Source organism: Salmo salar, chromosome 05 (genome assembly GCF_965601325.2).
Source record: "Salmo salar chromosome 05, fSalSal1, whole genome shotgun sequence".
Taxonomy (NCBI): Eukaryota; Metazoa; Chordata; class Actinopteri; order Salmoniformes; family Salmonidae; genus Salmo; species Salmo salar.
The window spans coordinates 8441459-8468609 of record NC_138295.1 but is presented as its reverse complement, the minus strand read 5'-3'; the positions used below and the strand labels follow the sequence as shown (position 1 = coordinate 8468609).

General features: G+C 45.7%; 1 protein-coding gene across 1 annotated transcript in view; it reads left to right on the top strand.

Moving 5' to 3' along the window:
- The first annotated feature begins 11319 nt into the window (after window positions 1–11319).
- The window catches only part of LOC106604146 (transforming growth factor-beta-induced protein ig-h3), a 32248-nt gene continuing 16416 nt past the window's right edge, over window positions 11320–27151 (top strand). The window contains exons 1-4 of the mRNA XM_045717841.2: window positions 11320–11521; window positions 11821–11919; window positions 25249–25313; window positions 25529–25686. Of these exons, the coding sequence (XP_045573797.1) occupies window positions 11406–11521; window positions 11821–11919; window positions 25249–25313; window positions 25529–25686 (438 nt within the window). The 5' untranslated portion in view covers window positions 11320–11405. The remainder of the gene's footprint in view (window positions 11522–11820; window positions 11920–25248; window positions 25314–25528; window positions 25687–27151) is intronic.

The following is a 27151-nucleotide window of genomic DNA, read 5'->3' as shown; positions in this document are numbered from 1 at the left end:
TGTTCAGCTCTAGGCCCCATGGCAGCGGTATAGTTAACTGTTCAGCTCTAGGCCCCATGGCAGCAGTATAGTTAACTGTTCAGCTCTAGACCCCATGGCAGCAGTATAGTTAACTGTTCAGCTCTAGACCCCATGGCAGCGGTATAGTTAACTGTTCAGCTCTAGGCCCCATGGCAGCAGTATAGTTAACTGTTCAGCTCTAGGCCCCATGGCAGCAGTATAGTTAACTGTTCAGCTCTATGTCCCATGGCAGCAGTATAGTTAACTGTTCAGCTCTAGGCCCCATGGCAGCAGTATAGTTAAATGTTCAGCTCTAGGCCCCATGGCAGCGGTATAGTTAACTGTTCAGCTCTAGACCCCATGGCAGCAGTATAGTTAACTGTTCAGCTCTATGTCCCATGGCAGCAGTATAGTTAACTGTTCAGCTCTAGCTATGTCCCATGGCAGCAGTATAGTTAACTGTTCAGCTCTAGGCCCCATGGCAGCAGTATAGTTAACTGTTCAGCTCTATGTCCCATGGCAGCAGTATAGTTAACTGTTCAGCTCTAGGCCCCATGGCAGCAGTATAGTTAACTGTTCAGCTCTATGTCCCATGGCAGCAGTATAGTTAACTGTTCAGCTCTATGTCCCATGGCAGCAGTATAGTTAACTGTTCAGCTCTAGGCCCCATGGCAGCAGTATAGTTAACTGTTCAGCTCTAGGCCCCATGGCAGCAGTATAGTTAACTGTTCAGCTCTAGCTATGTCCCATGGCAGTGGTATAGTTAACTGTTCAGCTCTAGGCCCCATGGCAGCAGTATAGTTAACTGTTCAGCTCTAGGCCCCATGGCAGCAGTATAGTTAACTGTTCAGCTCTAGCTATGTCCCATGGCAGTGGTATAGTTAACTGTTCAGCTCTAGGCCCCATGGCAGCAGTATAGTTAACTGTTCAGCTCTAGGCCCCATGGCAGCAGTATAGTTAACTGTTCAGCTCTAGCTATGTCCCATGGCAGCAGTATAGTTAACTGTTCAGCTCTAGCTATGTCCCATGGCAGTGGTATAGTTAACTGTTCAGCTCTAGGCCCCATGGCAGCAGTATAGTTAACTGTTCAGCTCTAGCTATGTGCCATGGCAGCAGTATAGTTAACTGTTCAGCTCTAGGCCCCATGGCAGTGGTATAGTTAACTGTTCAGCTCTAGCTATGTCCCATGGCAGTGGTATAGTTAACTGTTCAGCTCTATGTCCCATGGCAGTGGTATAGTTAACTGTTCAGCTCTAGGCCCCATGGCAGCAGTATAGTTAACTGTTCAGCTCTAGGCCCCATGGCAGTGGTATAGTTAACTGTTCAGCTCTAGGCCCCATGGCAGCAGTATAGTTAACTGTTCAGCTCTAGCTATGTGCCATGGCAGCAGTATAGTTAACTGTTCAGCTCTAGGCCCCATGGCAGCAGTATAGTTAACTGTTCAGCTCTAGGCCCCATGGCAGCAGTATAGTTAACTGTTCAGCTCTAGGCCCCATGGCAGCAGTATAGTTAACTGTTCATCTCTAGCTATGTCCCATGGCAGCGGTATAGTTAACTGTTCAGCTCTAGGCCCCATGGCAGCAGTATAGTTAACTGTTCAGCTCTATGTCCCATGGCAGCGGTATAGTTAACTGTTCAGCTCTATGTCCCATGGTAACTCACTCCTGTTGGACATGGCTGTAAAACCCTGATAGAAGAAACAGATGGCTGTCCACAAGTTAACCTGTCATATTTCATCTCTGTCTTCTTTCAATAACAATAGAAGAGATGCAGCCCCAACAACCACTCTCTCAGATAAAATGGTATATCTATCCATTTGTATGTATTACTTTGAAAATGTGAGAAATTACTTCTCAAATACTTTCCTCCCTTCCTGACCATTATTTAAAAAATGATTAAATAAATAACTGTACACACAGCAAATACTATTGCACACACACACACACACACACACACACACACACACACACACACACACACACACACACACACACACACACACACACACACACACACACACACACACACACACACACACACTCATGTAGTGTTTCTCTGTTTGTTTGAGGAGGGTAACAGTGTACCTACACAGGTCTCAGGGGCGTCACAACCTTTCAGTCTTCCCTGATGATGTAGAGGGGTCCTCAGCTGTGCAGCTCTATGCTAACCCACCCCACCCTGAGAAATGCCCATTAAAGAATTAGAATGTTCCCCTCCAATGCGCCAGCCAGTAAAGAGACCCACAAACATATAGCACACTAACAAAAGATGTACTGTTAAGAATCCTACCATGACTCCTTAAGGATCCTACCATGACTCCTTAAGGATCCTACCATTACTCCTTAAGGATCCTACCATTACTCCTTAAGGATCCTAACATCACTACTTAAGGAGTCCTTAAGGATCCTACCATGACTCCTTAAGGATCCTACTAGGACTCCTTAAAGAGCCCTTAAGGATCCTACCATTAGTCCTTAAGGTTCGTGGATCTTCTGTGATATCTCAGAGGTACACCGGCTCTGGCAGACAAAGCAGCCAAATACTCCACCTAAACGTGAATCGATTCTCAATTGCGGTACGGTTATAGAAACATAAATCCCTCTACTTTCATATCACATAAAAATTATTTCACAAATGCAAAATCTACACTTACTGTACACTGTTTTAACCTGTTTTAACCGGCTTTAACCTGTTTTAACCGGCTTTATCACAGTTGTAGATGACAGTATTTTTCAGTGACAACATATTTCTGGAGGTCCTTCTTCCACTACACACAGGAGCATGCTAGATAGCTAATTAGCACAAGTGGTCCCTCCGTCTTCTGTCTGTCTTCCACAAACAAGTCCTGTAACATGGAGATATGGCCGTGAGGGAACACTAACCCCTTAATTAAAAAGGTATGTATCAATTTAACCTTTTGGTTTTTTGGAAATGATTTATTGCTGATATGAAAGATAAGGTCCTTATGCTCTCAAAAAAGTTCAGACCGAGCGTCAGGGCTCTTAGCAAAACTCCCCAGTACAGAAGACCCGTTTGTCTAATGACTCCTATATGTAAAGGTCTCTAGAACACATAGACAGGAAGGAAGAGAAGGTCTTACAACCTTATTCTAGAATGTATTAAATACATTTTTTTCCTCATTAATCTACACACAATACCCCATAATGACAAAGCGAAAACAGTTTTTTTGAAATGTTTGCAAAGGTATTAATAATGAAAAACAGAAATGCCTTATTTACATAAGTATTCAATTCCTTTGCTATGAAACCAAAACATTTCTGCAGCATTGAAGGTCCCCAAGAATGCAGTGGCTTCTATAATTCTTAAATGGAAAAAGTTTGGAACCACCAAGACTCTTCCTAGAGTTGGCCGCCCGGCCAAACTGAGCAATCGAAGGAGAAGGACCTTGGTCAAGGAGGTGACCAAGAACCCAATGGTCACTCTGACAGAGTTCCAGAGTTCCTCTGTTGAGATGGGAGAACCTTCCAGAAGGACAACCATCTCTGCAGCATTCCACCAACCAGGCCTTTATGGTAAAGTGGCCAGACGGAAGCCACTCCTCAGTAAAAGGCACATGACAGCCCGCTTGGACCTTGCCAAAAGGCACCTAAAGGACATTTAGACCATGAGAAACAAGATTCTCTGGTCTGATGAAACCAAGATTGAACTATTTCGCCTGAATGTCAAGCGTCACGTCTGGAGGAAACCTGGCACCATCCCTACGGTGAAGCATGGTGGTGGCAGCGTCATGCTGTGGGGATGTTTTTCAGTGGCAGGGACTGGGAGACTAGTCAGGACGAAGGGAAAATGAATGGAGAAGAGTACAGAGAGATGAAAACCTGATCCAAAGCACTCAGGACCTCAGACTGGGGCGACGGTTCACCTTCCCACAGGAAAATGACGCTAAGCACACAGCCAAGACAACACACGTTAAGACTCTGAATGTCCTTGAGTGGCCCAGCCAGAGCCCGGACTTAAACCCGATCGAACATCTCTGGAGAGACCTGAAAATAACTGTGCAGCGATGCTCCCCATCCAACCTGACAGAGCTTGAGAGGATCTGCAGAGAAGAATGTAGCGTCATACCCAAGAAGACTCAAAGCTGTAATCGCCGCTAAAGGTGCTTCAACAAAGTACTGAGTAAAAGGTCTGAATACTTATGTAAATGTCATATTTCCGTTTTTTAATTTGTATAAATATGCAAACATATCTATAAACCTGTTTTTGGTTTGTCGTTATGGGGTATTGTGTGTAGATTGATGTTGAATTTTTTTTTTTAATCAATTTTAGAATAAGGCTGTAACGTAACAAAATGTGGAAAAAGTCAAGAGGTCTGAATACTTTCCGAATGCACTGTAGTCTACTAATATTGATCAGAACCCCTAACCCCTGACCCTCTAACCTCCCCAAACTAACCCCCGAACCTCAACCTCCCTGAACTAACCCCTGACCCTCTAACCTCCCCAAACTAACCCCTGACCCTCTAACCTCCCCAAACTAACCCTGACCCTCTAACCTCCCTGAACTAACCCCTGACCCTCTAACCTCCCCAAACTAACCCCTGACCCTCTAACCTCCCCAAACTAACCCTGACCCTCTAACCTCCCTGAACTAACCCTGACCCTCTAACCTCCCTGAACTAACCCCTGACCCTCTAACCTCCCCAAACTAACCCCCGAACCTCTAACCTCCCTGAACTAACCCCCGACCCTCCAACCTCCCTGAACTAACCCCTGAACCTCCAACCTCCCTGAACTAACCCCTGAACCTCTAACCTCCCTGAACTAACCCCCGACCCTCCAACCTCCCTGAACTAACCCCCGACCCTCCAACCTCCCTGAACTAACCCCCGACCCTCCAACCTCCCTGAACTAACCCCTGAACCTCCAACCTCCCTGAACTAACCCCTGACCCTCTAACCTCCCTGAACTAACCCCTGAACCTCCAACCTCCCTGAACTAACCCCCGAACCTCTAAGCTCCCTGAACTAACCCCTGACCCTCTAACCTCCCTGAACTAACCCCCGACCCTCTAACCTCCCTGAACTAACCCCTGAACCTCCAACCTCCCTGAACTAACCCCTGACCCTCCAACCTCCCTGAACTAACCCCTGACCCTCTAACCTCCCTGAATTAAACCCTGACCCTCTAACCTCCCTGAACTAACCCCCGAACCTCTAACCTCCCTGAACTAACCCCTGAACCTCCAACCTCCCTGAACTAACCCCCGACCCTCTAACCTCCCTGAACTAACCCCTGACCCTCCAACCTCCCTGAACTAACCCCTGAACCTCCAACCTCCCTGAACTAACCCCTGAACCTCCAACCTCCCTGAACTAACCCCTGAACCTCCAACCTCCCTGCTCTCTCTCTGTGAGGAAATAACCCTCCAACCTCCCTGCTCCCTTTTCCCTCTCTCTCTATGTGGAAGTGAGCTAGTATGAAATACCATTTGGTCAATGAAGCATTATAATGGTATGGAGGGGAACAAGAGAGGTCTTTTAGAGACTGGTATTGTAGATTTATTGGTCTTCCTTCATACCTGACACACACTGGAATCTACAGGATCCTACAGCTGGGTAGAAATTATTCCTAAAGTTTGTCTGACTGACTGGACTTTAAGCTTTAGTCTGCCTTGTTTGCTGGACCTTCTAGAAACCAATGCTTCATGGTCGCCTTGGTCGATTTGGCAAGACCTCTTGTGTGTTCAGTCAAATATTTGTGTGGTAGACCTAAATCAACATTAATGTAATTATTAGCTCCAGTGTGAGGAAGTACCAAGGCTGTAGAGGTAGAGAGGCATTACTTTACAGCAGCTTAAGTCAACTTCTGGGTTGGCATCAAAGCTGCAGCAAATCCCAGTCTCCCTCGCTGGATCTAGAGGGCTTTAAAAGTCTTCTGTTTGGCATAAAAGCTGAAGCCGTGTCTGGGGGAAACACCTTGAAATGTGTCCTGTTCCATTTGCCCAAATACTACCCATCAAGGGCAGACAGGGCAGACAGGGCAGACAGGGCAGACAGGGCAGACAGCGCAGACAGGGCAGACAGGGCAGACAGCAGAGCTCTGTGCAGTTAGTTGAAATGTGGTCTAGATCCTGTAGCTGGCACCCTGTCAGTGTAATGAACCCTGGCAGTGTAATGAACCCTGGCAGTGTAATGAACCCTGGCAGTGTAACTAACCCTGGCAGTGTAACTAACCCTGGCAGTGTAATTAACCCTGGCAGTGTAATGAACCCTGTCAGTGTAACTCCCCCTGGCAGTGTAACTAACCCTGGCAGTGTAATGAACCCTGGCAGTGTAACTAACCCTGTCAGTGTAACTAACCCTAACCCTGGCAGTGTAACTACCCCTGTCAGTGTAATTAACCCTGTCAGTGTAACTAACCCTGTCAGTGTAACTAACCCTGGCAGTGTAACTAACCCTGGCAGTGTAACTAACCCTGTCAGTGTAACTAACCCTAACCCTGGCAGTGTAACTAACCCTGTCAGTGTAACTAACCCTGTCAGTGTAACTAACCCTGTCAGTGTAACTAACCCTGGCAGTGTAACTAACCCTGTCAGTGTAACTAACCCTAACCCTGTCAGTGTAACTAACCCTAACCCTGTCAGTGTAACTAACCCTAACCCTGTCAGTGTAACTAACCCTAACCCTGTCAGTGTAACTAACCCTGTCAGTGTAACTAACCCTGGCAGTGTAACTAACCCTGGCAGTGTAACTAACCCTGTCAGTGTAACTAACCCTAACCCTGGCAGTGTAACTACCCCTGTCAGTGTAATTAACCCTGTCAGTGTAACTAACCCTAACCCTGGCAGTGTAACTAACCCTGGCAGTGTAATTAACCCTGTCAGTGTAACTAACCCTGGCAGTGTAACTAACCCTGGCAGTGTAACTAACCCTGGCAGTGTAACTAACCCTGGCAGTGTAACTAACCCTAACCCTGGCAGTGTAACTACCCCTGTCAGTGTAATTAACCCTGTCAGTGTAACTAACCCTAACCCTGGCAGTGTAACTAACCCTGGCAGTGTAATTAACCCTGTCAGTGTAACTAACCCTGTCAGTGTAACTAACCCTGTCAGTGTAACTAACCCTAACCCTGGCAGTGTAACTAACCCTGGCAGTGTAATTAACCCTGTCAGTGTAACTAACCCTGTCAGTGTAACTAACCCTGTCAGTGTAACTAACCCTAACCCTGGCAGTGTAACTAACCCTGGCAGTGTAACTAACCCTGTCAGTGTAACTAACCCTGGCAGTGTAATTAACCCTGTCAGTGTAACTAACCCTAACCCTGGCAGTGTAACTAACCCTGTCAGTGTAACTAACCCTGGCAGTGTAACTAACCCTGGCAGTGTAACTAACCCTGTCAGTGTAACTAACCCTAACCCTGGCAGTGTAACTAACCCTGTCAGTGTAACTAACCCTGGCAGTGTAATTAACCCTGTCAGTGTAACTAACCCTAACCCTGGCAGTGTAATTAACCCTGTCAGTGTAACTAACCCTAACCCTGGCAGTGTAACTAACCCTGTCAGTGTAACTAACCCTGGCAGTGTAACTAACCCTGGCAGTGTAACTAACCCTGTCAGTGTAACTAACCCTAACCCTGTCAGTGTAACTAACCCTGTCAGTGTAACTACCCCTGGCAGTGTAACTAACCCTGTCAGTGTAACTAACCCTAACCCTGGCAGTGTAACTAACCCTGGCAGTGTAACTAACCCTGGCAGTGTAACTAACCCTGTCAGTGTAACTAACCCTAACCCTGTCAGTGTAACTAACCCTGTCAGTGTAACTAACCCTAACCCTGGCAGTGTAACTAACCCTGGCAGTGTAACTAACCCTGGCAGTGTAACTAACCCTGTCAGTGTAACTAACCCTAACCCTGGCAGTGTAACTAACCCTGGCAGTGTAATTAACCCTGTCAGTGTAACTAACCCTGTCAGTGTAACTAACCCTGTCAGTGTAACTAACCCTGGCAGTGTAACTAACCCTGGCAGTGTAACTAACCCTGTCAGTGTAACTAACCCTAACCCTGGCAGTGTAACTAACCCTGGCAGTGTAATTAACCCTGTCAGTGTAACTAACCCTGTCAGTGTAACTAACCCTGTCAGTGTAACTAACCCTGGCAGTGTAACTAACCCTGTCAGTGTAACTAACCCTGTCAGTGTAACTAACCCTAACCCTGGCAGTGTAACTAACCCTGTCAGTGTAACTAACCCTGTCAGTGTAACTAACCCTGGCAGTGTAACTAACCCTGTCAGTGTAACTAACCCTGTCAGTGTAACTAACCCTGGCAGTGTAACTAACCCTGTCAGTGTAACTAACCCTGGCAGTGTAACTAACCCTGTCAGTGTAACTAACCCTGTCAGTGTAACTAACCCTGTCAGTGTAACTAACCCTGGCAGTGTAACTAACCCTGTCAGTGTAACTAACCCTGTCAGTGTAACTAACCCTGGCAGTGTAACTAACCCTGTCAGTGTAACTAACCCTGGCAGTGTAACTAACCCTGTCAGTGTAACTAACCCTAACCCTGTCAGTGTAACTAACCCTGTCAGTGTAACTAACCCTAACCCTGGCAGTGTAACTAACCCTGGCAGTGTAACTAACCCTGGCAGTGTAACTAACCCTGTCAGTGTAACTAACCCTGTCAGTGTAACTAACCCTGTCAGTGTAACTAACCCTGGCAGTGTAACTAACCCTAACCCTGTCAGTGTAACTAACCCTGTCAGTGTAACTAACCCTGGCAGTGTAACTAACCCTAACCCTGTCAGTGTAACTAACCCTGTCAGTGTAATTAACCCTGTCAGTGTAACTAACCCTGTCAGTGTAACTAACCCTGTCAGTGTAACTAACCCTGGCAGTGTAACTAACCCTAACCCTGTCAGTGTAACTAACCCTAACCCTGGCAGTGTAACTAACCCTGGCAGTGTAACTAACCCTGTCAGTGTAACTAACCCTGGCAGTGTAACTAACCCTGGCAGTGTAACTAACCCTGTCAGTGTAACTAACCCTGTCAGTGTAACTAACCCTGGCAGTGTAACTAACCCTAACCCTGTCAGTGTAACTAACCCTAACCCTGGCAGTGTAACTAACCCTGTCAGTGTAACTAACCCTGGCAGTGTAACTAACCCTGGCAGTGTAACTAACCCTAACCCTGGCAGTGTAACTAACCCTGTCAGTGTAACTAACCCTGGCAGTGTAACTAACCCTGGCAGTGTAACTAACCCTAACCCTGGCAGTGTAACTAACCCTAACCCTGTCAGTGTAACTAACCCTGTCAGTGTAACTAACCCTGTCAGTGTAATTAACCCTGGCAGTGTAACTAACCCTAACCCTGTCAGTGTAACTAACCCTGTCAGTGTAACTAACCCTGGCAGTGTAACTAACCCTGGCAGTGTAACTAACCCTAACCCTGGCAGTGTAACTAACCCTAACCCTGTCAGTGTAACTAACCCTGTCAGTGTAACTACCCCTAACCCTGGCAGTGTAACTAACCCTGTCAGTGTAACTAACCCTGTCAGTGTAACTACCCCTAACCCTGGCAGTGTAACTAACCCTGTCAGTGTAACTAACCCTGGCAGTGTAACTAACCCTGGCAGTGTAACTAACCCTGTCAGTGTAACTAACCCTGGCAGTGTAACTAACCCTAACCCTGGCAGTGTAACTAACCCTGTCAGTGTAACTAACCCTGGCAGTGTAACTAACCCTGTCAGTGTAACTACCCCTGTCAGTGTAACTACCCCTAACCCTGGCAGTGTAACTAACCCTGTCAGTGTAACTAACCCTGGCAGTGTAACTAACCCTGGCAGTGTAACTAACCCTGTCAGTGTAACTAACCCTGGCAGTGTAACTAACCCTAACCCTGTCAGTCTAATCTAGGATGTTCCTTATCACTGTTAGCTTGTGTCAACATTATCCTTTTACTGAAACATATTGGATTCACTCTTGAATAGTTTGATGCATTGTTCGTAAATGTGCATAATATTACTAGAAATCATTCATCAGTGATTTTATTGCCTTCAAGTGTAGAATTTCACCATATATAACAGACTGACCCTATCCCCCGGCAGATAGACTACTGCAGCATAGATACTGGAGTCTGAGACAGGAGGGGTCGGGAGACTCCGTGACCCTATCTGACGATACCACCGGACCGGGCCAACCAGGCAGGATATAACCCCACTCACTTTCTCAAAGCACAGCCTCCACACTAGAGGGCTATCAACAGACCACCAACGTACTATCCTGAGACAAGGCTGAGTATAGCCCACGAAGATCTCCCCCACCGCACGAGCCCTGGGGGGGGGGCGCAAAACCGGACAGGAAGATCACGTCAGTGACTCAACCCACTCAAAGTCGAGTATAGTGAAAAAAGCCTGGCACGACGTGATGCACCCCTCCTAGGGACGGCATGGAAGAGCACCAGTAAGCCAGTGGCTCAGCCCACGCAATAGGGTCAGAGGAAGACAATCCCAGCAATGTATTCATCCCTGCTGAAACACTCTGGGTGTGGGTGAGACAGATGTACTAACAAAAAGCAGTTTTGTCAGAGTTCCCAGTCCAGGGTTCCCAGTCTAAGCCAATGACTGAATCTATTGGCTGAGAAACTTTGTTCAGGTCAAACTGAGAATTTCTGTGGTAAAATAGATGTCCTGGCTTTGATACTCTCTACAGTGGATATCCTCAGAATGCTAGATGACGTGGCTATGATACTCTCTACAGTGGATATCCTCAGAAGGCTAGATGTCCTGGCTATGATACTCTCTACAGTGGATATCCTCAGAAGGCTAGATGTCCTGGCTATGATACTCTCTACAGTGGATATCCTCAGAAGGCTAGATGTCCTGGCTATGATACTCTCTACAGTGGATATCCTCAGAAGGCTAGATGTCCTGGCTATGATACTCTCTACAGTGGATATCCTCAGAAGGCTAGATGTCCTGGCTATGATACTCTCTACAGTGGATATCCTCAGAAGGCTAGATGTCCTGGCTATGATACTCTCTACAGTGGATATCCTCAGAAGGTGAAATATCCATGATTCGAATGGCTGACCCAGGCATTACTTTGAGGAGCTGATGCAAGTCTTCACGTCTCAGAAGAGGGATGGCATTGCATTTGTGACTAATTTGATGACCAATAAATGTATCTCAAGAAATACATTTGTTCTCATTAATTAATCTATTTTCTTTCCATATCATTACTGTATTTGTGGTAAAATAAGATTGACTCGGTTAGTTTGACTTATTTTCTTATTCTATTTTTTTGTGCAAAAGGTTTTCATTCCCCACGCCTATCTTGGCTCACTCCCCACGCCCCTCCCAGAACGGTTCCCTTCACTATATATTCATGGTCGCGTCGTTCTCGGACTTGTCTGGAGTGCGGAGGCGGACGGAATAAGGGGAAAAGGTCAAAAATGCAGTACTTAACTTTATTCACTTTGGCGCTCACCTTGATTGCAACGATTTGTTTGGCAAAGTCCCCGTATCAATCAGTTCTTCAGCACAGCAAGATAAGAGGCAGACAGCATGGGTAAGGCTGCTTACTTATTCAAATCATGATGTGCACTTAGAACGTTCTGCGCTATGCAACTTCAAGCAAACATGACTTTTGTACGTATAATTACGAAGGATGATTATTGTTTTATGTTAGAAAAATATATAACCTACTACGGCTACTGATTTTTAATGGCATACTTTGTTGTGCTTCACAACTGCTTTGTAGTAAAGTGAACAAGTAATTTGATGTGATGTGCAAACTCACAATTATCTACTGTAATGTGCCGCCAAACATAAAACGCAATGAAATATTATTCTCTCGTCTCTTTTTAGACCCAACGTGTGCGCGATGCAAAAGATACAAGGGACTGACAAGAAATACTTCACCAACTGTAAGCAATGGTACCATCGCAAGATCTGCGGCAAGCCAACGTGAGTGTAATATAAACATGTTATTAACATGCATGTTCATTTGAATGGTTGACAGTGAGTTGATTTATTATAACATGCTGCGTCAATATATTTGTATTTTAGCCTACTGGTGTAGACTATAAATCTAGTGTGGATGGATAGGATGTCCTTCATCGGAAAGGATGAGGATCCCAAACTTTTTTTTTATCATTTGTGCTGAGCAGACCATTTCCTTTATTGTTCATTTAGATATGTAAACAATAGATTTTAAGCATGATTTATGAGTTTTCCACTGGTTTAAATGAGGAATTTTCCTTTCGTGTGGGTTTCATGAAGGAGAACTCCCAAATAAGATTGTCAAGTGAAAACATTAGACCTTAACCTCTATTCTGCTGGGAGCAGCAGGGGTAAGGACAGAAACTAACAGATTTGGGGATGTAAGCATAGCATAGAGGTACAGTAAAATGGCATACAGTGACAAGGAATTGATTTGACTTTGAGTTATGCTCAAGTTAGTCCCAAATCACCAGCTTGCATAAAATCTCCATCTTCAAAGAGTAAGTATGATGAAGGTGACAGTTTTAAAGAGCACTTAAGTGAAATTCCTTCCTGAATAAGTAGCACAAATATTTAAGTCGCTAACCATAATGACTCGCTGTAGTAAAAATGACATGCAGTGAGGTCTGTTTTCAATCATCTGCTGAGATTGAGGTTGTTATTACAAAACCTTGTTAAGATTGGTTCAGTTGGTAACCAGAATGTTGAAGTGGGAAATGCTTTTTCTTCATCCTTTTACGAGAACTTCTCCTGCAGTCGTTGGGTCCTGCCAGGACAGTCTGATGCCAGTGTAGATGAGACAGTGAGTACGTCCCAAATGGGAGAGAACTTCTCCTGCGGTCGTTGGGTCCTGCCAGGACAGTCTGATGCCAGTGTAGATGAGACAGTGAGTACGTCCCAAATGGGAGAGAACTTCTCCTGCGGTCGTTGGGTTCTGCCAGGACAGTCTGATGCCAGTGTAGATGAGACAGTGAGTGTGTCCCAATTGGCACCCTATTCCCTATATAGTGCACTACTTTTAACCAGAAACCTATTACTTTTGACCAGGGCCCCTAGGGTTCCATTTGGGATGAATAGTCTGCTATAATGCAAGATGTCCCAACAGTCCTGGGAGAAAGAATATCTTCTTAAAATGTTAATGACTTAATGGTCCAGTTAGTCTAGTGGTTAGAGGATAGTGGTTAGAGGATAGTGGTTAGAGCATTGGGCCAGTAACCGAAAGGTTGCTTGATCGAATCCCAGAGCTGACAAGATAAAAATCTGTCGTTCTGCCCCTGAACAAGGCAGTTAACCAACTGTTCCTAGGCCGTCATTGAAAAGAAGAATTTGTTCTTAACTGACTTGCCTAGTTAAATATAAATAAATAAATTGTGGATTTCACAGCAGAAAGGTGTCCGCATGCCTCCCAGCCAAAAGAGTTTGTGCATATACACTGCTCAAAAAAATAAAGGGAACACTAAAATAACACATCCTAGATCTGAATGAATGAAATAATCTTATTAAATACTTTTTTCTTTACATAGTTGAATGTGATGACAACAAAATCACACAAAAATAATCAATGGAAATCCAATTTATCAACCCATGGAGGTCTGGATTTGGAGTCACACTCAAATTTAAAGTGGAAAACCACACTACAGTCTGATCCAACTTTGATGTAATGTCCTTAAAACAAGTCAAAATGAGGCTCAGTAGTGTGTGTGGCCTCCACGTGCCTGTATGACCTCCCTACAACGCCTGGGCATGCTCCTGATGAGGTGGCGGATGGTCTCCTGAGGGATCTCCTCCCAGACCTGGACTAAAGCATCCGCCAACTCCTGGACAGTCTGTGGTGCAACGTGGCGTTGGTGGATGGAGCGAGACATGATGTCCCAGATGTGCTCAATTGGATTCATGTTCTGGGGAACGAGCGGGCCAGTCCATAGCATCAATGCCTTCCTCTTGCAGGAACTGCTGATACACTCCAGCCACATGAGGTCTAGCATTGTCTTGCATTAGGAGGAACCCAGGGCCAACTGCACCAGCATATGGTCTCACAAGGGGTCTGAGGATCTCATCTCGGTACCTAATGGCAGTCAGGCTACCTCTGGCGAGCACATGGAGGGCTGTGCGGCCCCCCAAAGAAATGCCACCCCACACCATGACTGACCCACCGCCAAACCGGTCATGCTGGAGGATGTTGCAGGCAGCAGAACGTTCTCCACGGCATCACCAGACTGTCACGTCTGTCACATGTGCTCAGTGTGAACCTGCTTTCATCTGTGAAGAGCACAGGGCGCCAGTGGCGAATTTGCCAATCTTGGTGTTCTCTGGCAAATGCCAAACGTCCTGCACGGTGTTGGGCTGTAAGCACAACCCCCACCTGTGGACGTCGGGCCCTCATACCACCCTCATGGAGTCTGTTTCTGACCGTTTGAGCAGACACATACACATTTGTGGCCTGCTGGAGGTCATTTTGCAGGGCTCTGGCAGTGCTCCTCCTGCTCCTCTTTGCACAAAGGCGGAGGTAGCGGTCCTGCTGCTGGGCTGTTGCCCTCCTACGGCCTCCTCCACGTCTCCTGATGTACTGGCCTGTCTCCTGGTAGAGCTTCCATGCTCTGGACACTACGCTGACAGACACAGCAAACCTTCTTGCCACAGCTCGCATTGATGTGCCATCCTGGATGAGCTGCATTACCTGAGCCACTTGTGTGTGTTGTAGACTCTGTCTCATACTTCCACTAGAGTGAAAGCACCGCCAGCATTCAAAAGTGACCAAAACATCAGCCAGGAAGCATAGGAACTGAGAAGTGGTCTGTGCTTACCACCTGCAGAACCACTCCTTTATTGGGGGTGTCTTGCTAATTGCCTATAATTTCCACCTGTTGTCTATTCCATTTGCACAACAGCATGTGAAATTTATTGTCAATCAGTGTTGCTTCCTAAGTGGACAGTTTGATTTCACAGAAGTGTGATTGGCTTGGAGTTACATTGTGTTGTTTAAGTGTTCCCTTTATTTTTTTGAGCAGTATATTATGATGACGTTTCTATTCGTTTTGGACTTCGGTGAGGTTTTTTTTGGGGGGGGGGAAGGAGGTTGTTTCTGGCACAGAATATTTTTGTTCTTGAAGCAAGCCGAAGTCAATAGCCAAGGTATACACCGCTTCGTTGGTGATTCGTCAACAGTAGCGATTCTTCAATAAAGACGTTGTTGTCGTTCAACGTGAGACGACTCGTTTTCAATCACATTTTTCTTTCATTTAGAAATACTGCACCAAAAATCTTAGTTAAATGTAAAATTGCGAAATGACTTAGGAAATGACTCGTCCATGAATCGTTGAGTCATCCGCTTTGTTGCTGTATCCTCTTCTCGTTTTGTGACGTTGACATGAACTGGAAGTTTGATAAGTTTTAGTGTTAGTATGGGGAGATAAATAACTGGGTTAGTTGAGGTAGTTGGTTTGGAGGAGAGAAATGCTGGGTTATCTAGGTAGTTCGTTTGGACCAGATAAATAGCTGGGTTAGTTAGTTTGGACGAGATAAATAGCTTGTTTAGCTAGGTAGTTAGTTTTGGGGACATAAATAGCTGGTTTAGCTAGGTAATTAGTTTTGGGGAGATAAATAGCTGGTTTAGTTTGGGGGAGATAAAGAGCTGGGTTAGTTAGTTTGGACGAGATAAATAGCTGGTTTAGCTAGGTAGTTAGTTTGGGTTAGTTAGGGAGTTAGTTTGGGGGAAACAAATAACTTGGTTAGCTAGGTAGTTACACAGTAGATCATGGATACCCTGTGTCTCTCTAATCAAGCAGTCCGGGTAGTGTTAAATAGCTTAACCACCTCTGAGGGTAAAAAGACAACTCAAGTTACCAACATCAATATTCCAGATTGGCCCTGTCCTGGACAACAGGCAGTAAAAGCACTGACAGCCTTCCACAGTAGCTGCGGTTTAATCAAAGTCAACGTCCCTGCAGGGGGCAAGATGCTATTGGTTATTGCTCTGTCTAACATCCCTCTGAGATTGTGTTGTAGGTTTTGTATGGCATGGGAAAGTCATGTGTCGACCAATGCACCATTATACTGCCTTGCCCTGCAGTGCACGGGAATGGGTGTTAAGAAAACAGGCATTTGCTATTTAAGATAAGTGGGTCATGGTGTGTGAGTTGTGTGAGAGAGAGAGTCTTCTGTTCCTGGATTTTTCTTGTTATTTGATCTCACTTGATGAGTATTGTGAAATTATCTGGAGGTTTCCTGTAGAAAATTTTACCACAGACACAAACTTGATGACTTTGTAACGGGAAACGTTTGCTGGCGATTCAGAACAGTGTTTCTTTCATTGGAAATCTCATGAAAGTTGAAAAGGAAGTGAAACTTTGCTGTGGGCGCTGGATGTTTGGAGGAAATTATGTCTTTAGAAGGTACTGTTGAGGGACTTCCGTCCCTAAACGCACACTAATCATTCATAAGGGAGCCATGAAAAATGTACTTTTTCCATTGCAAGCCAGGCCTAACTGTGTCAATTTGAGAGGGCAGGGACTGGGAGATTGAGAGTTGCGCTCGAAAGGACAAACCTGGGCTTGTGTCAAGAAAGGTTTGAAAAAGCTTTTATCTGCTTGGATTTAATTACATTTCCAGACAGAGACAGACATCCATGGAAAGAGAGAGTCGAGTTAAAATACTATGTAGAATATTTCTAATACTTGTATCCTTTAGCCTGTCTGTAGTGCTGGATATGCAGGTTGTTTGCAGTTTTGGGACTATTAGATTGGCCTGTTAGGCCAGGCAAGCAAAAAACAAATTACAGAACGTTTTTTTCTTTCTTCATAATTTCAAAAAGGGATGCACCGATATGACATTTTTGTCCGATTCCGATAACCGATATTTAAAATTTTAGCGGCCTTTTAAGCATTCTAGTACAGTTAAATAGTTAACACACACAAATGGACTCAGCGGTCTAAGGCACTGCATCTCAGTACAAGAGGCGTCACTACAGTCCCTGGTTCAAATCCAGGCTGTATCACAACCGGCCGTGATTGGGAGTCCCATAGAGCGGCACGCAATTGGCCCAGCGTCGTCCGGGTTTGGCCGGGGTGGCCGTCAATGTAAATAAGAATTTGTTCTTAACTGACTTGCCTAGTTAAAGGTTACACACACCACACTGGCATTTACGTATGTCCCCCTTACCAGTAAAACATCATCAAAACCTATTTATTTAACTTACTTGCTGTGCTGTTTGGTTGTTCATTTGTTCAGTCGTTTCATTCTCAACCAGGATTTCATCATACGTCAAGCAGTGAAGTTTCAGCTGTCTGTCCGATGCCTCTCTTCCTTGGGGCTCACTGTCACTGTGTCCGTTTCCATCTTGTCCAGCTGTGTCTGTAACATTTCACGTAAACCCTGTTTGTTGTCTGCATCGAAGTAGCGGTCCTTGTACCTAGCAAATCAAATATTATTGGTCACATACACATGGTTAGCATATGTTAATGCAAGTGTGGCGAAATGCTTGTGCTTCTTGTTCCAACAGTGCAGTAATATCTAACAAGTAATCTAACAATTCCCCAACGACTACCTAATACACACAAATCTAACAAGTAATCTAACAATAGCATCGAGCATGGTGGCGACACAGTAAAGAGGCTCCGAGAGAATGTCACCGAATTGCTTGTTCACCTCCTCGAGTACTTTTCCAAGTTTTAACCCCACAGTCTGGGTAGACAGTTTTGTTGAGCAGGCGTTTCAATGCCATGACAGAGGGTATCACGTCTGTTGTTAATGAGCTTATTTCTCCAGTCAGTTGTTTGAATGGCGCCAGGAGTGTGTTCATGTTTCCTTCCATGGTTCAAAGATGTTCTCAAATACCATTGAAATGGCAGCAGCGGTATGAGAACCAGCACATTCTTGAGCATGCAATACGGCTTTCCTCAGTACTAAATCCTCGTCAACCCGCAGTGCTGTCAGACTCTGCATGCTCATGGGGCTGACATCACTGGTCCAAATGTCAGTCGTGAAGCTAATAGCAGCTTATAGATGTACGTTTCAACAATACTGTGTAACTCCGGTAGGGCAACATCTGAAAAATAGTGTGTACCGATGCTCGACCAGTCGGGGAAAGCCAACATCGCCCACGACAGACGACGTTTGATTGTCAAGGTCAATGAATTCCATTATCTTGGCGTTAATGGATTTCGCCTTTGAGTTGTCTCGCTGAAATTTTCTTACTCTTTCAAATGCCTGCTGGACTTGAACTTGTTTAGTTGTTGGAAGTGTGCTCTTAGTATATTTCTGCTTTTGTTCTGTGTAGCGCTGTATTTTCCGTGGCGTCATTATACCATCTTCTTACGTTATAGAGGTATGAACGTCAGCTTTGACATCGGTTTTGCACATCGGCGTTAAACTAGTGTCACGACTTCCACCGAAGGTGGATCCTCTCCTTGTTCGGGCGGTGCTTGGCGGTCGGCGTCGCCGGCCTACTAGCCATCACATTTTTCCTTTTCTGTTGGTTTTGTCTTTGATTCATTCACACCTGGTTTTCATTTGCTTTAATTTCTGTGTGTATATTTACCCCTGTTTCCCTGCTTAGGTTTGTGCGGGGTTATTTTCATGTTGCTCGTGGAGGTTTTTTCCTGAGTTTATTCACGTATGTACCGTGTGTTAAGTATAGTAGGAGCGTTGTTTTCCTCCTTCCGTGAGTAACTGTGTGTTCCATTGTCTCGGGCATTTATGGACATTGTACCTGTACCGTTCTGGGACTTGCTACATTGACATCTCTGCTCTCCTGCGCTTGACTCCTTAGCTACCTTCAGTACGATTACGCAATAGAACCCCACACCACAGATTATGGAGTCAGCAGGAGCAGACGCTTTCCCGATATCTATGGAGGAGCGCATTCAACAATACACGGCAGTACTGCAACGTCTGGGAACAGCGATGGATCAGGTGATGGCGATGATGGACAGGTGGGAGAGAGGTGGCCTTCCTACACCTCCACCAACCACACTACAACCAGCCCCACAACCCTCTCATTCGTCGCCTGGTTCCAGTGGTATTCGGCTCGCGCTCCCGAGGGAGTACGATGGGACGGCTGCCGGGTGCCAGGGGTTCCTACTCCAGCTGGAGCTCTACCTGGCAACCGTTCACCCGGCTCCTTCAGGACGTGAGAGCGTGAACGCCCACGTCTCCTGCCTCTCAGGCAAAGCCCTGGAGTGGGCCAACGTGGTGTGGAATGAGGTAGACTCGGCGAGGGACCATTACCCGGAGTTCACCCGCCACTTTCGGGCAGTGTTCGACCACACACCTGAGGGCCAAGCGGCGGGTGACTGTCTTTTCCATCTGAGGCAGGAGACGAGGAGCGCGCAGAACTTCGCACTGGAGTTCCGGACCTTGGCTGCCGATGCAGGATGGAACGACAGGGCCCTGATCGATCACTATAGGTGCAGTTTGCGCAAGGACGTCCATCGGGAGCTAGCCTGTAGAGATACCACCCTCACCTTGGACCAGCTGGTGGACATGCCCATTCGGCTGGACAACTTGCTGGCTACCTGCGGACGTCCGGATCAGGCCCTGTCAGTTTCATCCCCCAGCACCTCCGCTCCGACGCCCAAGGAGCTAGGAGGTGCTGCAGCGAGGGCGACCGGAGGAGGAGCCCTTTCCTGTACCAGATGTGGTCGTAGAGGGCACACTGCTGACCGGTGCTGGAGGAGCTCTTCTGGGAGTTGAGACGACAGACTGTTCGGTCACCCCAGGTGAGTAGGCACCAGGCTCACCCAGAGTCCCCTGTTGCTCACATTTATGTGTTGATTTCTTTTCCTGAGTTTGGCCCACATTCCCAGAATAAGGCACTAGTAAATTCAGGCGCAGCGGGGAATTTTATTGACCGTGGTTTTGCTTATAGTTTAGGGATCCCTCTTGTTCGGATCGATAAGCCCTTCCCAGTTCATGCTTTAGATAGTCGACCATTAGAGTCAGGGCTAATCAGGGAGGCCACGGCTCCACTGGACATGGTTACGCAGGAGGGTCATGGGGAGAGAATTAGTCTCTTCCTTATTGATTCTCCTGCGTTTCCCGTGGTGCTGGGGATACCCTGGTTGGCCTGTCACAACCCCAAGATTTCGTGGCAACAGAGGGCTCTGAAGGGGTGGTCAGGAGTGCTCAGGCAGGTGTGTAGGAGTTTCCATCGGTGCAACGACGGAGAGTCCAGACCAAGTCTCCACCGTGCGCATTCCCTCAGAATATGCCGATTTGGCTATCGCCTTCTGTAAAAGGAAGGCGACTCAATTACCACCTCATCGACGAGGGGATTGTGCAATAAATCTCCTGGTAGATGCCGCACTTCCCAGGAGTCACGTGCATCCCCTGTCGCAGGAGGAGACGGTGGCTATGGAGACATATGTCTCTGAATCTCTGGGGCAGGGGTACATTCGGCCCGCCACGTCACCTGCCTCCTCAAATTTATTTTTTGTGAAGAAGAAGGAGGGAGGTCTGCGTCCGTGCATTGACTATAGAGGTCTAAATTCCATTACAGTGGGGTACAGTTACTCATCGACACGGCGATTGAGTCATTTCACGGGCACGCTTCTTCACAAAACTGGATCTCAGGAGCACGTATAACTTGTGTATCCGGGAGGGAGATGAGTGGAAGACAGCGTTTAGTACCACATCCGGCCATTATGAGTACCTCGTCATGCCGTACGGGTTGAAGAATGCTCCAGCAGTCTTCCAATCCTTTGTAGACGAGATTCTCAGGGACCTGCACTGGCAGGGTGTGGTGGTTTATATCGATGACATTCTGATATATTCCGCTACATGCGCCGCGCATGTGTCTCTGGTGCGCAGAGTACATGGACCACTGTTGGAGCATGACCTGTACGTCAAGGCTGAGAAATGCTTGTTCTTCAAACAGGCCGTCTCCTTCCTAGGATATCGCATTTCCACATCAGGGTTGGTGATGGAGTGTGACCGCATTGCAGTCATGCATAATTGGCTGACTCCCACCACGGTAAAGTAAGTGCAGTGGTTTTTAGGGTTTGCCAACTACTACTGGAGGTTTATCCGGGGTTTTGGGCAGGTGGCTGCTCCCATTACCTCACTGCTGAAGGGGGGACCGGTGCGTCTGCGGTGGTCAGCTGAGGCGGACAGAGCTTTTGGTCGCCTGAAGGCTCTGTTTACCTCGGCTCCCGTGCTGGCGCATCCGGATCCCTCTTTGGCATTCATAGTGGAGGTGGACGCGTCCGAGGCTTGGATTGGAGCCGTGCTCTCACAGCGCTCGGGTACGCCACCGAAGCTCCGCCCCTGTGCTTTCTTTTCGAGGAAACTCAGCTACTAAAGACGCTACATTGGCATCTCTGCTCTCCTGCGCTTGACTCCTTAGCTACCTTCAGTACGATTACGCAACAACTAGACATCGGGCCGATGTCATTTTTTAGCTAATATCGCCCGATTCCGATATGCTCACGATATGTCGTGCATCTCTCATTTCAAATAGTATTTGAACCCAGGTCTGGATGGAACGCTGTGGTGTGTAGCAGCTTTCATCGTCCTGAACTGAACTGTCTGTGTGACTGTGAGTGGCCACTGGGCTTAACAGGTAATGGGTTCGGATGTAGGCCATGGAGACGTGGTGCTGTTGGTGCTACAGAGGTTACAGGTCACTTGAGGGGAGAACCCATAACTCTGAGTCACCAATAACCCTAACAACACCCCTTAGTTATCTCTCAACGTCAATGCATTGGTTCTTCTGCTTTGCTCAGCAATCACACTATGTTTTGAAGTAGTAACATTAGACCAAAGGTGAATCCCAAAGCTAACTAGTCTATAAAGCTTTATACACGCTTGCTTTACTACAAATTACATCTTGTTATTTTGTCTGGGAAAGGAATGTTTTTGTTGTCTATTCTTAATCAATAAAGCAAGAAAACATGTTTTTTTTTTTTATACAGTACCTATGAATATAAAGCCAAAGTGAGAGATGACTGTGTGGGAAATCCAAATCTATCTAGCATGCTGATTTCAACATGGAACCCATGAAGTCAAATGGACCTTCGGTGTCTTCTTTAGTACTTCTGTCTGGTGGACAGCTCGCCTCAACACTTAGTCTCAATGTACACAGTGTTTGAGTTATCCGACTTTACTGTTTATTTTGTCAGAAATCCATGGCTACCATCTATGTTTATGCTTGCAGAGAACAAATCAAAGTTGAGTTAGCATCTGTTTTGATAATCAGTCTGGTCTGGTTTCCTGGCTACTGTGTTTTACAGGGTTTCCCCGTACCCCCCACCCCCACTCTCGCTAAATGTTAGGATTGTCCCCTAACCATGTTTCTGAGCTACCAACTACCCTCTCCCTAGGAGTATAACAGTAGCTGATTGCTCAGATTATTGTCTGGTCTTTAACAGCTTTTACAGTATAGTTCATTATGCTTGAAGGGGATTGTGGGGACGGTGTGGTTAACTAGGATCGGCGTAACAATTATAGTATAGACTGTTTCTGGCTCAGGTAGTTTTCCATTGACTTTCATCAATATTAGGACTCAGAGTTGGTCCTCTTTTACATTTTAGTCATTTATCCAGAGTGACTTACAGTTAGTGTATTCATCTTAAAATAGCTAGGTGTGACAACCACATATCTCAGTCAGAGTAAATTGCATAGTGGTTAGAACTTTGGGCCAGTAACCGAAAGGTTGCTGGATTGAATCCCCAAGCTGACAAGGTAAAAATCTGTTGTTCTGCCCCCCTGAGCAAGGCAGTTAATCCACTGTTCCCTGTGCGCTGTGGATGTCGATGAAGGCAGCCCCCCCGCACCTCTCTGATTCAGAGGGGTTGGGTTAAATGTGGAAGACACATTTCAGTTGAAGGCATTCAGTTGCTGGTCCCATGTGGCTCAGTTGGTAGAACATGGTGTTTGCAATGCCAGGGTTGTGGGTTTGTTTCCCACGGGGGGCCAGTACGGGGAAAAAAATGTTTTAATGAAATGTATGCATTCACTACTGTAAGTCGCTCTGGATAAGAGCGTCTGCTAAATGACTAAAATGTAAATGTAGTTGTACGACTGGTATCTCCCTTTCCTTTACATTTTCCTCAGTAAAGAAGCTGTGTGGGTGGGGTGGGGGGGGGCTACAGTTTGAAGATGTTTTCAGAAGATGGGCAGGTACTCTGCTGAAGAGCTTTGACTGTTCTGAGTGGGATCTGACCTCCCGTGGGAGGGTCAAGAGACCAGAGCTGGAGTACTTGGGTTGGAGTGAAGGGGCTGCAAAATGCCAAATTATTTTTGTGTAGCTTTCCACAGCTGTTCCCTTGTCTTTTTTTGTATGTTTTGCATTGTTAATATTGCCACTGTGTGTTCCACACTATAACCTATGTGTGCCACTGTTTGATTAGTAAAACTAATGTTTACACAATGGACTAGCATCCTTTTAGTCATTTTTCTTGTTTTCTGGTTGTATGAAGAACTTGCCACCGAATGTACAGTTGAAGTCAGAAGTTTACATACACCTTAGCCACCTTTTTCCTCCAAACATAACGATGGTCATTATGGCCAAACAGTTCTATTTTTGTTTCATCAGACCAGAGGACATTTCTCCAAAAACTACGATCTTTGCCCCTATGTGCAGTTGCAAACCGTAGTCTGGCTTTTTTATGGCGGTTTTGGAGGAGTGGCTTCTTCCTTGCTGAGCGGCCTTTCAGGTTATGTCGATATAGGACTTGTTTTACTGTGGATATAGATACGTTTGTACCTGTTTCCTCTAGCATCTTCACAAGGTCCTTTGCTGTTGTTCTGGGATTGATTTGCACTTTTCGCACCAAAGTACGTTCATCTCTAGGAGACAGAACGTGTCTCCTACCTGAGCGGTATGACGGCTGCGTGGTCCAATGGTGTTTATATTTGCATACTATTGTTTGTACAGATGAACTTGGTACCTTCAGGCATTTGGAAATTGCTCCCAAGGATGAACCAGACTTGTGGAGGTCTACAATTTTTTTTATGAGGTCTTGGCTGATTTCTTTTGATTTTCCCATGATGTCAAGCAAGGAGGAACTAAGTTTGAAGGTAGGCCTTGAAATATATCCACAGGTACACCTCCAATTGACTCAAATGATGTCAATTAGCCTATCAGAAGCTTCTGAAGCCATGACATCATTTCCTGGAATTTTCCAAGCTGTTTAAAGGCACAGACAACTTAGTGTATGTAAACTTCTGACCCACTGGAATTGTGATACAGTGAATTATAAGTGAAATAAGCTGTCTGTAAACAATTGTTGGAAAAATGACTTACGTCATGCACAAAGTAGATGTCCTAACTGACTTGCCAAAACTATAGTTTGTTAACAACAAATTTGTGGAGTGGTTGAAAAACGAGTTTTAATGACTCCAACCTGTAACGGCCGTCATCAGAATTAGACCAAGGTGCAGCGGAGGATGTGTTCATCATTAGAATTTTAATTGAAAAAGAGAACACTACAAAAATAAACAAAATACGACAGCAAAACAGTCCTGTCAGGATTAACTCTACACAAGACAGAAAACAATCACCCACAAAAACCCAAAGGCAAAACAGGCTACTTATGTGTGACTCCCAATCAGCAACAACGAACTACAGCTGTGCCTGATTGGGAGCCACACACGGCCCAAAACAAAGAAATACAAAAACATAGAAAAATGAACATAGAATGCCCACCCAATGTAACACCCTGGCCTAACCAAAATAAAGAACAAAAAACCCCTCTCTATGGCCAGGGCGTTACACAACCTAAGTGTATGTAAACTTCCGACTTCAACTGTAGCTAGTTAAAAGCTTCCTTTTCGTGGATATAGACCACTTATTTTTTACTTAACATTAAGGTTCACATTTTTATCTGGTAGCTTAGTGGTACACCTTTGTTTGGCTGTTCTCTTTTTGTTTTTACTGGACGGGAGCCTGTGTTTCAGTATCGGTCCCTTAGTCCCCTTTTAGGAGTTTCCTTTGGCCAACCCTGGGTCAGTGGATTCCTCTGCTCCCTCTCTCTCTCTCTCTCTCTCTCTCTCACTCTCTGAGGAAATTAGCTTTTATTACCTTCCAGGACCAGCTGAGCCCAGTTTAGATTTATTGTGGAAATATCTTAAATGCACAAAATGACAGAACTATGTGAATAGCATGTGGTTGAATCATTTAGACATATTGCTCAATCTTTTGTAGCCTGGTCACAGATCTGTTTTTGACAAGACAACACAAACAATATCTGGGACAAGGCTAGAGTCTTTTGATTTGAAAGGGTAATGAGAAACTGGCCTGTTTTCATCTCTGATTGGCAGCAGTCATCCTTAACGTGTGTTCTTATTGGTCGACAGGGTGATCAGCTATGAGTGTTGCCCCGGTTACGAGAAGCTTTCAGGAGAGAAGGGTTGTCCTGCTGGTAAGAAGAAATATGCAAATCAAGTTATAGCTCAGTCACTTACTATCCGTATAATGCAACAGCTAGTTATCAATTTGGGAGAATTATTTCTAGACAAAAGGCCTGTCAAACAAAACATGGCATCTCACTTTGGTTGTGAAATATACATCCGTCAAGTCAACATTTTAATTTCATACATTCCCTCATATGACATTTAAGAGTGTATTTTTTTCCAGCCCTGCCATTGGTGAACATCTACAACACGCTGGGTATGGTTGGAGCCACCACCACTAAGATGTACTCAGAGAGGGCTCAGCTGAGGGAGGAGATCGAGGGACCAGGGAGCTTCACCTTTTTCGCTCCCAGCAACCAGGCCTGGGCGGCCCTACCCACTGTGAGTCTCGTCTTCACAGGAGAGGGATACACTGAGAGAGAAACCAGAAAATGAAATATAATTCACCCCAATCCTGTTGCATCTAGAGATATTGTATTATGCTACGTGTTATCCGCGTAACCAACCACACTGGCGTTTCAAAGTTCCTTTTTAGGAGCAGTAGCTATAACCAAGTTCATGTCTGTTTTAATATATACACTGCGTTCTGAAAGTATTCAGACCCCTTGACATTTTCCTCATTTTGTTATGTTACAATCTTATTCTAAAATGGATTACATTTAATTACATTTTCCTAATCAATCTACACACAATACCCCATTATGACAAAGCACTTTTTTTTTTTTTTTTTTTTTGTATTGCAAATGTATCAATATTAAAAATCAGAAATACCTTATTTACATAAGTATTCAGAGCCCTTGATATGAGACTCAAAATTAAGCTCAGGTGCATCCTGTTTCCATTGATCATCCTTGAGATGTTTCTACAACTTGATTGGAGTCCACCTGTGGTAAATTCAATTGATTGGACATGATTTGGAAAGACACACACCTGTCTACATAAGGTCCCACAGTTGACAGTGCATGTCAGAGCAAAAAACAAGCCATGAGGTCGAAGGAATTGTCCGTAGAGCTCCGAGACAGGATTGTGTTGAAGCACAGATCTGGGGAAGGGAACCAAAACGTTTCTGCAGCATTGAAGGTCCCCAAGAACATAGTCCATCATTCTTAAATGGAAGAAGTTTGGAACAACCAAGACTCTTCCTAGAGTTGGCCGCCAAGCTGAGCAATCAGGAAGAAGGGTCTTAGTCAGGGAGGTGACCAAGAACACGATGGTCACTCTGACAGAATTCCAGAGTTCCTCTGTGGAGAAGGGAGAACCTTCCAGAAGGACAACCATCTCTGCAGCACTCCACCAATAAGACCTTTATGGTAGAGTGGCCAGACGGAAGCCACTCCTCAGTAAAAGGCACATGACAGCCCGCTTGGAGTTTGCCAAAAGGCACCTAAAGGACTTTCATACCATGAGAAACAAGATTCTCTGGTCTGATGAAACCAAGATTGAACTGTTTGACCTGAATGCTAAACGTCACATCTGGAGGAAACCTGGCACCATCCCTACGGTGAAGCATGTGGTGGCAGCATCATGCTGTGTCGATATTTTTCAGCGGCAGGGACTGGGAGACTAGTCAGGATCGAGAGAAAGACGAACCGAGCAAAATACAGAGATCCTTGATGAAAACCTGCTCCAGAGCGCTCAGTGCTTCAGACTGGGGCGAAGGTTCACTTTCCAACAGGACAACGACCCTAAGCACACAGCCAAGACAACGTAGGAGTGACTTCGGGATAAGTCTCTGAATGTCCTTGAGTGGCCCATCCAGAGCTCGGAATTGAACCCGATTCCCGATCGAATATCTCTGGAGAGACCTGAAAATAACTGTAGCGTCATTCATACCCAAGAAGACTCG